The 13,539-nt window shown below is 33.4% G+C and overlaps 1 protein-coding gene across 1 annotated transcript in view; it reads left to right on the top strand.

The window, feature by feature from the left end:
• Positions 1 to 1,021: 1,021 nt before the first annotated feature.
• Positions 1,022 to 13,539, top strand: part of KYNU (kynureninase) — a 102,122-nt gene continuing 89,604 nt past the window's right edge. Inside the window, exons 1-2 of the mRNA XM_004674682.1 lie at positions 1,022 to 1,207; positions 12,004 to 12,124. Coding sequence (XP_004674739.1) covers positions 1,039 to 1,207; positions 12,004 to 12,124 — 290 coding nt within the window. The 5' untranslated portion in view covers positions 1,022 to 1,038. The remainder of the gene's footprint in view (positions 1,208 to 12,003; positions 12,125 to 13,539) is intronic.

Raw genomic sequence — 13,539 nt, 5'->3', positions numbered from 1 at the left:
TATTAAAATGTAAAACTTTGAAATAGTCACTACTCATACACTATTTGAAACTCTGCTCTTCCCCCAGTACTTGAGGTATGTGGTAAAGGCTCAAAAATATTTACTGAAAGAATAAATAAATGAGTAATACATAAATTGGGTCTTCAGAAGTATAAAAGTATAAATGAAACTAAGCAGTTGATGTTTTTCTCCAAAACTATTATTCCTCAATTTCAAAAAAACAAAAAAAACTAAAACTTTGGGAAATGTAAATGTAAAACCTCACTTATCCTTAAAAATATATGTTAAAGTAGCCAGTGCCATTTATCTACTTGAGAAAGACTATATTTCCAAAAAGGTTGTTGAGTGATGATAAAATGAGGTAGGATGTGGATTTAAGAAACATGCAGGGCACTTTCTCCTCATACAGCATAAGTGGCTACAAAAGGGGAAAGGTTTCTCGTTAGCCTCTACATGCCAAAATTACTATCATTCTTTAATGTGAAGTTACTTTTTCACTCACAATAAATAATTTCTTAAGGTTCTAACATATATATGTCCACAGCTTTAAAACTATGATCTACATCATTGAGGTGACATAGTAGAGATAGAATAAGGAAAAGGACCAGCGAGTTGGGACACTATTTTTCTACATGTTCTCAAAAGTATCTTTAATATTACTTCCTACTAAGACATCTAGACAAAAAGATGATGAAGTTATATTTTAAGCCACTAATTTGCTCTATCTTTTAGAATAGAAAACACTAACATTGAGAGTTTGCTCTGTCTTAAGCATCATCATCACGTCTAGTCTTTTGAAGACCCCGTGTTACTATTATTTTCTGTTTATATTTTATATTATTTTCATTGTACATTTAAGAAAATATCAAGCATGGTGTATGATGCTGTGTACTTAATTGTACAACTTCTTAAGTTGAAGAAGTGGGAATCCTACTTTAAAAAACAGAATATTACCTAGTAGAATAATTTTCTACAAAAGAAATGATGGTCGTTATATCACTTCTATCTATTTTTTGCATTTTTAGACAGCAACTTATAATGGAACCTTCAGTTCTTGAATTACCAGCTGTCACATTGCAACGAATTGCATCTGAGCTTAGATGCCACCCGACAGATGAACGGGTCGCCCTGCGCCTTGATGAAGAAGATAAGCTGAGACACTTCAGGGAGTATTTCTATATTCCCAAAGTGCAGGATCTACCTCCAAGTAAGAATACTGGTCTTTTATTTTTTAAAACTTATTTATGCATATAAGAATTGGTGGGGGGGAGGGCAGGCAGAGGTGAGGGGATGTGAGGATTCACCAGGACAGATAAGGAACGTAACAGACAGATCTACTCAAATATACTGCTGAGGGGAGCAGCGGGCAAGAAAAGGGGAGGTCTGTCAGACCTTCCTTGGCAGGGGAGAATCAGCTCAGGCCATAGTCTTGATAGCCTGAGACTTAACCCCTAGGCCAGTAGGGAGGCTCACAGTCTTGTTTTTTTCTTAACTTTAAATTTAATTTTGCTGCCAAATATGTTTATCATAAGTCATTGAAAATCATTGTGCAATTATATAATAGGAACATTGCAATCGTGTCTGATAAACAGCAGATTCATGCTGCTACTAAAACAGTCAGCCCACCTTAGTCTCAGCTTCTTTGTTTCCTCTCTACTTCTGAATGAAATAGAGGATGCTTATACTGTCATCTACTTCTCTGAATAATAGAACAACTGATTGAAAATTATTGGCAGCTACATTTACTTGTTCTCTAAGCACTTAGAGCTCAAAACAATTCCTTTTCAATACAGTATTAGAATATCTCTTATTTTGTGGCATCTAGTTTCTACAAGCATATTTGTCTTAGAAGGGATATTATTTTGGGACCTGGGTATATTAGGAGGGATGCCATGTGAATAGCCATTTTTGTGTGCTGCAGCATGTATGAAACTTGAAATAAAAAAAAAAGAAACAATCATTGCCTTAGAAATACATATTGCGTCTGTGGCCATACTACCCTGAACGCTCCAGATTTCATCTGATCTCGGAAGCAAAGCAGGGTCGGGCCTGGTTAGTACTTAGATGGGAGAAATACATATTGCATTTTAAAATAATACTACAGTAAGCTCACCCTGTTGCTGGGTGATTAGTTTGGGGAAAAAAAATAGTTTCACAGGAATAGAAAAATGAAACAATTATTTATATTTAACTTTATTCCATGTTATACCAACAAAAGAAGTCTACTAGGTTAGATGGAATTAATCCACCAAAATAGGTTTCACATACTCTATAATAAAGTCTAATTTTCTTCAAAAAAGTGAGGCATAAATAATTTGGGTACTCATAGTATAAAACCATTAGCATATATGATTTAGGATGAGACTGGATCAGCATTGCATAAAATTATGGGAAAGTGAAATAAAAGATAATCTTTTGTCCAATTTAAAGATGCTTAATATCAATTTAGGGATACATTGATACAAAATAGTGTTTTATGAGACCAAACAAAATGAGACTGTAAGTAAAGTAATATGGTATCCCAGAGGAAGAAATTTAAGTCTTTCTAGAGTCTAGAATGAAAGGGTATTTTGATTTGAATCCTAAGGAATAAAAAAAAAAAATCATTAATGTGTGACAATGAAGAAAATTGAATCTACCAATATTCTTTCAGTGATTGGAAGGAGTGTTGGCAGGTGTCTCTCAGCACACAGTAAGGAAGTCCATGGAAATACCCACATCTTGGCCCAGATATGTCAGGGCTAGACTCGTGGTCCTGTCCCATTGTACTCTCCAGCCGGTTGGCTGCCTGGGTAGTTTAATGAACCATGAGTTCAGGGATGATAGCGCAAAGCTTTAGGTCGCCTTCTCCACATGTAACAAGAACTGCAAATCAGATCTCTAGAACTTTCTGACAATATTGAAATTTTTAATTTTCTCAAAAATCTCATATTCCTTTTTGTGAGTGTACCAAAAAATGGATACAAAAAAGTGAACAAACAAAAACACTAACAAAATCTTTCCAAGGAGTGTGGAGGTTGGATGATTGTACTAGGGAGAGAAGGGCAGAAGCATCTGAAGTGGCTAATGGCCTACTGTGGCTATGGTTGAGACAGAGATGACTTAAGAAATGATGCTAAAGGGTCACTTAGCAACACAGCTAATAGGGATGACTGCTTTCTGGACACTGTGGGTAATACATTAGCGAATTTTATGTTTTGTTTTGTTTTGTTTGTTTGTGTTTCTTTTTTAAAAAGACCTTCTGTGTAATGCTGTTCGGTTATTATAGTAAGGCTCATCCCTGAAATTCTAGGAACAAGAGGCTATTGTAATTAAGGGGTAGACAAAGTTAAAATGCTATTTTGAATTTATTTCTGTACTACTGTATTTAAAGATTCATTAACATAATTTTCACCTCTATATTGAATCACTTTCATTCAATAGTGAAATTATTTCATTCAATACTAAAATAAGAATTTCATTATTATTTCACTTCCCTCCATATATTTTGAAAATTGCTTTTAAGTTCATCTCTCCCATGCCCAGCTCAGTGGATTTTTGTGTTATAAACAACTAACAAAACTCACTGTTAGTCCTAAGAAAGACTGTGGCCTGAGATTTCTGTGAATTTCTGGTTTTAACACTCTAGCTGGTGGTTTTGAGAAGGAAGTAACCTCTTAGAGTCACATCCCCTTCCTGTGGGAAAGAATATTCCTCTAACTGCTTAGGACCTTTCTGAACATGAACATGAGTTTATAATAGGGTCAAATGTTACCTTATTTGCTCTTTTATTATAGGCTTTTACCTTTAATTCAGATATCTGATACCAGATCAATCCACCAGATCTTTGTGGTTATAGCTTTCAATTAGCTGTCCAATAGGAAATAAATTTTAAAAAGTACAATCTTGGATAAGGTATTGCTGATTCTTGGAGAAATGTAAAAAGAAAGAAAATACATTGATTCAACAAATAATTTAAATCATTTGTTTAAAATATATGACTTTGAGTGATAGAAAAATTAACTTCTTTAGCTCTGAGTTTTATTTTAAGCTCATGATCATTAGAGTGTGGTCTTCTGACTAGCCACATGAGATCAGGAGGCAGTTTAAAAGAACTTGCAGTTTCTTGGGTTCTACCCCAGAATTACTAACAGAAATTCTGAGATAAGACCAGACATCTGTTCTAGATCATATAGGATGGTATCACATTGAGTGAGAGGAATTAATTCCCATTTTTACTATTATTATTTTATGTGTGTCTTATTCCTGAGATAAGACCAGACATCTATTCTAGATTATATAGGATGGTATCACAGTGAGTTAGAGGAATTAATTCCCATTTTTACTATTATTATTTTATGTGTGTCTTATTCCTGAATAAATATTCTTTTGGAAAATATTTATTAATACTTAATCTGTTTCAGACATCAGTCTCAGCACAATCTATCAGTGAATTAAAAACAACTTTCGCCCCACATCATCTTGTATTCTAGTACGAAGAGTTAGAAAACAAGCAGGCTTGGGAGCTGTGTGATAGATATATGGCCTCTCAAGTAATACACCCTTAGTGTAATGAGGGGATGCTGAAGCACGTGGTATGAGGATGTATTTTACCAAAGTATGATGTGAAGGAAGCATTGATCAGAGCCTTTTGAACAGAAATGAAAATGAAATCAGGAAATCAGACTCATGCCACTGCAGAGGGCACAAGACTCAGGTACAAATGTTACAGGAGAACCCCAATGTGAAATGAGTTACCTGACCATGTACTTAAAAGGAACTTATAATGAGACTCAGCCACAGGCACATACAAAAAAGTTAATAAAGGGTCGTTTACAGAAAAGAGGACATGAAAAAAAAGAATAACTCAGGAAGAAAGAGAGATAAATTGGTGAATGTGTCTGATCTGTTCCACTAAGTTAGAGCCCCAATGGCACACTGAAAGGCAGCAAAAATCAAGGTTCCCCAAGGCCACAGGTCTGATGATTTACTAAACCTGGCTGCTTAACTCCATGCTCAGTTCCCAGCAATCCTTTCTATGGTGGTGATGGCATTATGGGATTTGTAGTCCTTCTTGTCTTGGACTTCTTTGGTCTGAGGTAAGGGTGGAGTCTATTAAACCGATTTGTGGAGTTTGTTCAAGACATCTTTTCCCCCAACACATATGGTGTTGAAATTTCCTTTTTTTTTTTTTGATATGACAAGAATTTATGAAGAAACCAGTACTTCCTCTCTTATTAAAACCTTCTAAGAATATCTAAAAACTACATAGCATCTCAATTTATTTTAAGAGACTGGCATAACACCAACCAAAAACTCTGAATAATGCAAAAGAGAACATAAACATGTTTTCCAAAAATGGAAGACTCACAACTCTCAATATAGACTTAAAAATATATATCCTCAGGAAATACTATAGACAGTGGCTGTGGTTTTCTGATATTTTACCATTAAATATAATACTTGCTTTGTGTCTCTAATAGAAAGTTTTGCCCAAGTAAGTTTCTTTCTGTTCTTACATGATCTGAGATGTTATTAGAGAAAAAAGTCCAAAATATTTTCACTCACTTGCTGTTACACTTATGCTCAACATGGCTTAACAAAAGCTAACACACACATATGCACAAACAAGAAGAATAGAAGGTGGGATTGAGGAAGGGAGTTGAGGAAGAAAGGAAGGGAAAAGGAATGAAAGACATAAATTTAATAAGAGAACTTTCCAAATTTTATGATTGTAGGAATCTCTGTTTGAAAGATCTTTGTGCCTGAATCTTTAAGCATTTTAGATAGTCCCATGAGATTATATTGCTTTTGCAAAGACACAAGTCTAAAACTTCTTTTAAAGGTTTTTTAAAATTAATTTATTTATTTATGCATACAAGATGGGGTGTTGGCCAGAGGTGTGGGAGTGTGAGAGGATTCACCAGGGACAGAGTCAGGAGCAGAACAGGTGGATTGACTGAGAGGAGTAGCAGGGGAGACGGGAGAGGTCCACTGTACCATTTAACCAAGGATCTGTGTCTGCTGCCTCTGGCTGGGGATTGTACTCATATTGCAGTGGCTGCTGATAGCTTCATACTGTTGAGACTTAACACTTACACTAGTCTAAAACTTTTTAAAAACTTTTGTGTCAGAATGCCAAACTACCAACCAGAAATCAATCTTTTAGAAATAGAGGTGGTTGCCTCCTGACTGGCTTTATGAAGCTTGTTTATTTAATAATAATAATTTAAAAAAGTTCATCTGAATAAATTTAGAGGTAGTTGGCTTTATTAAAGGATTCATAGCTCTGGCAACATCCCCTTTAGCAAATAGAAACTTTTGCAAGGGCTTGCACAAAATGAAAATTTTCTAATTGCAAAGGGAGTGTGGGGAAAGAAGGAAGAAATGAAAGATTTCTCTAGGAAAGAGGGAGATTTCATTATGAAAATCATCTTATTAGTGTTAATCAGTCAACACAAGATTTCTTGGCTTAAAAATTTACATTAATGAGTGGTTAAAAATGCATTTAGACGGTATTAAGGCTTGGTGAGGCCTATCATGAAGAGCTCAATTTGGGGCATGTTGTTTCTTTTGTTAGCATTTGTTTGCATCTCTAGTTCTTAGACCAATGTTGGATATTTATGAATTCTTTGTTATTTGTTCTTTTTACATCTAAAATTTTGTCTTTATAAAATTTAACATATCTATTTAGTTTATAAATGACTTAAAATTTTTATGGGTGATACTAACATCTAGGGGAAGAAACTAATGTTCCCTCTGCACTCTGGTTTCCTGATTGAGAGAGCGCAACTGTAGAAAAACAAACAAAAGTGCAATATGCTTACTTCCTATATTTATATGTTAACATTTCATTGGCAGAGATTTAGGAAAGTTAAGTAACCTCCAAAATGATCTAGCTAACCTCCTTAAACATTCTTTTTAAAGATAAAAACAAGAATGTTTGGGGGAACGAGATCAGTTATAGAATGTTACCAGGAAAAGCTTATAAATCAATTGGAGATTTTCCTTTATAAATATAAATAGCTTATCAAAATGGTGTACCGTCTGTAAAGTTTTCAGAGATTGTCTTCTGGCTGTTGTTTAAGAATACAAGTCTAAAATAATCTTTATGACAAAGACATATTTTGGGGTGTCAAATTTTTTCCTATGCAAACTATTTCTCTCAATATCTGAGGAATTTTAGGTGAATAGCAGTAGTCAAAAATATGACCAGAAATGTTTTGTGATCTAGGTCCACCCCTCTTGACTCAGTTATGACTTTTAGAAATTACTTTATTGACATATAAGTTACATTAATTTAAATTATTGAGTAAATTTAAATTAATTTATTAAGATATAATATACATATACATAAAATAACCCACCAATTTGTAGGGCACAATTCAGTGACCTTCAGTTAATTATGTTTGGTTGTATAACCACCACAGCAACCTAATTTTATAAATTTTCTATACTCCCTTTCCTACCCCCACCCCCAAGAAATAGGTAATTTATTAAAATTGCTTTTATTTTGCTGTTTAGAAGAGGATTAACTCAAAGAATGTGCTTATCTATAACTTGTATTTGAAGAATATTTTTAGTGTCCCTATCACTGTTACTTTCATATTCAAATACTCACTTCTTCTGGTCTTATCTATCTTATCACCTATCCAGAGAGATGAATAAATTGCCAAACATTTTAATAAGTTAAACTTAATGCTATGCATTAAACAATAAACTGTTAAAGGGAATGAGGAGAGTATGTATTTTCCTAGAGCCCTTTCTTTTTCAAAGATGTATGTATTCCAGAACATCCAGACGTGGCTCTAGCTATAGTGACAACAACAGATGAGTATTAGTAATGTTGATGGGGCAATCAGTAACAGTTGACGTGACAATTTTGAAAATGAGAAGCATGAGTCATAGTTGAATGTGGGGTCCAGCAAATAATGTGTTTCCTAATTGTAAATAATTGTGCTTTTCCTGTACAAATGGAGAACAATAACAAACTCTCAGGAAACACACAAGGCAGCCTATCATTGAAGAAGACTCAGAAGTTGATCACAATTTGGGAATATTATGTTTATCTCCCTTTCCTCTTAACATGTGAAATATAGAAAAGACAGCAAAAAACAGTAAAAATGGAGAAAAAGGGTAAATTGTGATGTACATAATTATGAGCATCTGTACACATGGTCTTTTATTTATACCGTAACTATCCAAGGCCCTCTAAAAACATTCAATGGCTCTTTACTGCTATTACATAAATTATAGATTTCCTTTCCTTAGCACCCCTTCAAAGCTATCATCTCTATTGCTTCTCAATCAGTTACTGGCTGGGAAAAGTGGGAACAGGAGTTATATAGGTATATATGGAGTAGGAGATTGTTCTTTCCAACCACAGTTCCCAACTGTCCTTACACTGCTAATTTTTTTCTCTTATCCAAGAAAAACAAGCCATTCTGGCCATGCTATGAGAGAAAAAAGAAAGCAAAATCTTCTATTACCTATAAGCATTTCTTGTAAGAGTGGAACCTGCTAGAGATATAAAAGTAAAACTTTTGAGGTGTAGTATGAGAAAAAAATATGAGAAAAAAAATGCTTCATTTATTGTTTATTCAATGGAATCTTACTATAATATAAAATATTTCTAGTTATCTATTAGAATAAGGAGAAAGGAGCTATCACTAAGGGAGTGAGAATCTTTTATAGTATAATTAAAAAGCCATTCTTATTTATAATCTCCTGATCTGCTTAGAGTAATAAGAATAACATTTAGTCACACCTTGGAGGTATAAAGACATTAATCTATCTATCTATCTATCTATCTATCTATCTATCTATCTATCTATCTATCTATCCATCTATCTATCTATCTATAAATGGGTACCTGCTAGATTTGATGGGAAATCTTGTGATTTCTTTTGGGATTGCTTATCATTCTTTTTCAAGTTCCACATACTTTTGTAGGCCTGCTGGTGTCCTAGGGAGAATTTTGTGAAGTCATAATGAACTCTCAAGCCCCCTGTGCCCCAGATATTCATTTGTGGGTAGGCAGCTTCTACTTCCCAGCAATAATCTAATTTATTCTAAAACACATCCAAGGAAAATCCCTTTCACCATACCTTGTGTCTTCAGTGTAGTAACTTGCAGAAAACGCATTCTTCCTGTTTTTGAGCCTAATAGAAGGTACTTTTGTTTTGTTGTCACGTGGGCATTTCCTTCAAGCCTTGGAAACCTGCTTTACTATTCTCCCTTAGCAATCTATCCTGTTAAAAGGAAGACAAATATCTTTTTCTCCTAGGTACTTGATCAAGATCCTGTAAACAAAAACAGATTAATAAGAAAAACAAACATTTTTTAAAATGTTTTATGTGACATGTGAACATTCATAAGGAAATGAAGGCTCAAATAAGTGGTTAAAACTAATTTTCTTGCTTGGCTTAAAGAATGGAAAATACAGGATGATGAAGAATATGATCTAAGTAACATAAACTAGGAGCAACAGCAAGATCTGTTTATCCTGACTCTGTTCAGTATTTTGGAGATAAGGATATACAGGGAGGGCACCTCACACTGTATTGTGGGAGGTTAGAAAGTCCTCCCAGCACATGCCATTTTTCAAATGTGTCAGCTTAGAATACTCAGTATACCAGAGTGCCATGTTGTGGGGTTGCATGTCCTGAACCTCCTCACTGTGTGAGAGCACTAGCTCTCAACGTGCATATAACTCTTCCAGCACAAGAAAAATTTATAGCGTCCCTCCTCTGCCTTCAAATTCTGCTTGTTGTCCATTTTTTTCCAGATTCAATGGGACTAGGTTGGTGGGTGCTATACTGCTGTTCATTCTTGTGGATTATTAATTCACTTTCTTGATACTCTTTTCTGTCTCTTATATAGTACAGACTGAATTCTCACATACTTTTGAGACTTAGTAACCAAATGATTCAATCAAGAAAAAGAAATGCAGCAATAGGAGATGGTGAATTATACTTGTGTTTGGCATGGGAAAAGATAATTTAGTTTTTATTTCTGATTTTCTCTCACACTGAACAAACCTAAAAATGACTTTGTAAATAACAGCAGCAGTCCAGTACATGTATGTTAAAGTATTATAATGAAAGAAGATGGCAAGAGAATGGTAATGGAGTCTGAGTAGTGCCTCTTTGCTCAGTTATCAGGTAGACTAAGGGGGGAGCGTAGGACCCCAAAACTTGCATGCTTTGAATAAGTTTGCCTTATGCCACATAAGGACAAGAATATTTCTAGTATGGAAGAACTTTAAATGGATAGTGTAAATAGCAAAATGAGGTTTTTCCTCAATCAAACACCCAACATTGCCCATCCTCTCATGGATAAATGCCAACCAAACAAGATTGGCCTTCAATGGGCCACTGAGGCCCAAAAGATTGCCACTAATATTCTGCTGGGGAGCCATAGGAAAGGGACAAAATGGGCCTCTTTTCATTAGGTGGGAGAAGGAACATGGAGATCCTTTTTTTTATTTTATGAAGATGATTCTCTGTTACAGTTGAAGACTAACACACACATAGTATGTTTCAGTTTTAAGTTGTACTTATTTGAATACCTACTTGAAACTTGGTAAATAATTTAAAAGCTCTGAATTTATAAATAAGATCCTTTAATATTCTCTAGGTTAACAAAGAACTGTTAATGAATCCAATTTTAAATTGTGAACATTTACATCCCTTTTACTGAGTTATTCTTGAGATGCCAGTGAAAAGGTCCTTATCTATAAAACAATACAACTGAAATAGACAGTATGTCTTTCAAAGGTCTAAGAAGTTTCAATTAAGTAATATAAAGACACATGTATCACCAAACAATTCCAATGAATGATCAGTGAGAAATTTAGTCTTTAATCCCACAGAATTAAGAGAAAACTTAGTGAAACAATTATAATCCTCTGCACTTCTAGACTATAAATTAAGCATATTGATTGGTTTACTAATGAAATTGAGTTCATTTGCAGTTAAGGGTGCACTGTAAGCTAAGTGACAAAACTTCTGATTTACTTGAATAAGAGATAAGCAGATAATTGAAAACAATCTTTGCCAATATTTACTAATATAGTATATAAGGTATATACTATATTAAAAAGTATATTAAACTAATCTATTTCACATATAAGGATAATTATTTAGATTTTTTTATTTGCCACATGCACACCACCACTTAATGTAAAGGGTTAATACAGTAGTTACTTATATAACGGCATTTCACTTGACATTATTTCTTTATAATTCTGATGAGAAAAATAAAATTAGTTCATTAAAGGGTGCCACTCTCTGGAGTATCCCCATGCTTCCTTAGATTTCCTCTAGATACTTATTCCAAAAGATTCACATACTAGCATACATATATTGCCCAGGCCTGACCAAGTGTGTGAGTAAGCCCTGTGAAGGCAGGTGTTTGACCAGATAGGCACTGATTCTGCTTGGCTAGACTCTGGCCAACCAGACACTGAACTGGAATAAGTAGGTTGGAAAATGAGTGAATGAAGAAATACATATCATTGTTTCATGTGAAATTCTTTCTTTTAGTAGTTTGATGCTGTCTTGTGACCAGAAATAGACTAGGAAATTAATTCCTTTTATTAGCAGTGAAATTGCCTTCATTTTCATTGTTGTTTGGCTTGAAGTTGCAGTTTCCAAGCACCTATCCACAACTTTAAATAAAGACTTACATATTTGATTAAACCCTGGCAACCTAATAATACAACTGATAACCTCCTGTAAAAAGTCTCTTTACCTCTTTTCTATTGTTGTTGGCTATTCATGATTGCAAGTAATTGTTAGATTTCCTCTTAGAGCAAAAGAAAGATGAGATATATCAATAAAAACCTCTTTAGGTTTTTAAATTATATTTTATAATGTAAATAAGATTTTTATAGTACTTGAGAGGAATAATATGTATTGTTCTTGGAATTATTTATGTTAATTAATTGTATTGGATTATAACATTAAATGGGAGAATGTTAATTTATTGAATAAGCATTTTTTAAATTTTTGTTTGTTTCAGTTGACCTATCTTTAGTGAATAAAGATGAAAACTCCATATATTTCTTGGGAAATTCTCTTGGCCTTCAACCAAAGTTAGTTAAAACATATCTGGATGAAGAACTAGATAAATGGGCCAAAATGTAAGTATTATTTAAAAATCTATCATTCAATATCCCATAAGAAAACTACAAAAGGCACAACAGGTTGTCTAATATTTTTGGAAAGGAGTGTAATACAGTTCTAGAATTATAGTTCAGAGAGGACTTAGGGATGATGTGACTCAGTACTTTCTTTGTGTGGATGGAGAACAGAATTTGTAAGTAAAATCATATGGTAAGTTAGCAGAAAAGTGAGAAGTAAAATTTTAAAAATATTCAAAATTTTGAGTCCCTTCGTTGAGTGAGTATATGTGTGTATGTACATATAATACATTATATATAGTATGCATGTGCTTAAAATAATAAATACTATATGCATTTTATATATAAAATAATATTTAATGGTTTCATTTTATTTTTAATGACTAAAAAGGGAGCTAGTATTTAGGATATAATTTATTTTTTTATATTAGTTCTTGACTAAATTCCATTATCCTCATTTTTACAAATAATGAGTCAAAAAGTATAGAGGGAGGCTGAGGAAGCAGAAGATATTTTCCTCTACAAATTGAACATGATGTTTGGAAAATCCTTTTTATTTAGCTAAGTATGTTCAATACAATAAAATGTGTAATCTTAAATCAAGATTCATTTTTAATCTTCTTTGTCTCTTCTGTTCTACTCCTGTCCCTCTGCCTATGAAACCATCATACTAGCTTCTTACTTGAATAATTACCCTTTTTAAGCCTATCTTATCAACCACACAGATTATCCCTTCCCAAAGTTCTATTTTATCAATAGCCATTGATCTAAAGGTTTAGGGATGTCTATTTTCAAAATTTTTTTTTATAATATAAATTTTATGGAAAAGTAACCCAACCTTATGCACTTTGAATTGTTCCCCAGAAATTTAATACTGAAACTACAACGTTTGAAAGTATTCTTAGTTTTTAAATGTTTAAAATATTTTCTTATTATCTAAAGCTGAAAAATAAATGTGAGGGACAGTTAAACCTGAAAATCAGGGGAAAAAATTGACAAAACCAAACAAGATAAGCAATCTGAGCAATACACTTAATTCTCTTAGCAATTCAAAATGTCTTCTCCACGTGTCTTCAATTTTCATGTCACTGGCTTTAGTGGGGGAAACAACATCTCCTCTTTAAAGTTCAATTTAGGCTAGCATGACAATTATCACTGTACAGTTCTTAATCTTGTGGTTAAGAATGTAATTTCCCAACTTAATGCAAAAATGATAAGAGAATTATGTAATTTATTAAGTCTGTTATAAATTTACCTACACAACTTTTGTGAATAAATTGAAAAATAATTATCACCACATTTGGAAATATTTTGCACTAGCCAGTTATAGTATTTAAAAAATAAGGATCACAGTTAATGAAAATGGCTAATATTAGTTTTCGGCTTTCATATAAAAGAGAGAAGAGAATTAGATG

The sequence above is a fragment of the Condylura cristata genome, unplaced genomic scaffold (genome assembly GCF_000260355.1).
Source record: "Condylura cristata isolate star-nosed mole 26May11 unplaced genomic scaffold, ConCri1.0 scaffold00002, whole genome shotgun sequence".
NCBI classification, from domain to species: Eukaryota; Metazoa; Chordata; class Mammalia; order Eulipotyphla; family Talpidae; genus Condylura; species Condylura cristata.
This window is presented reverse-complemented; position numbering and strand designations above follow the sequence as displayed.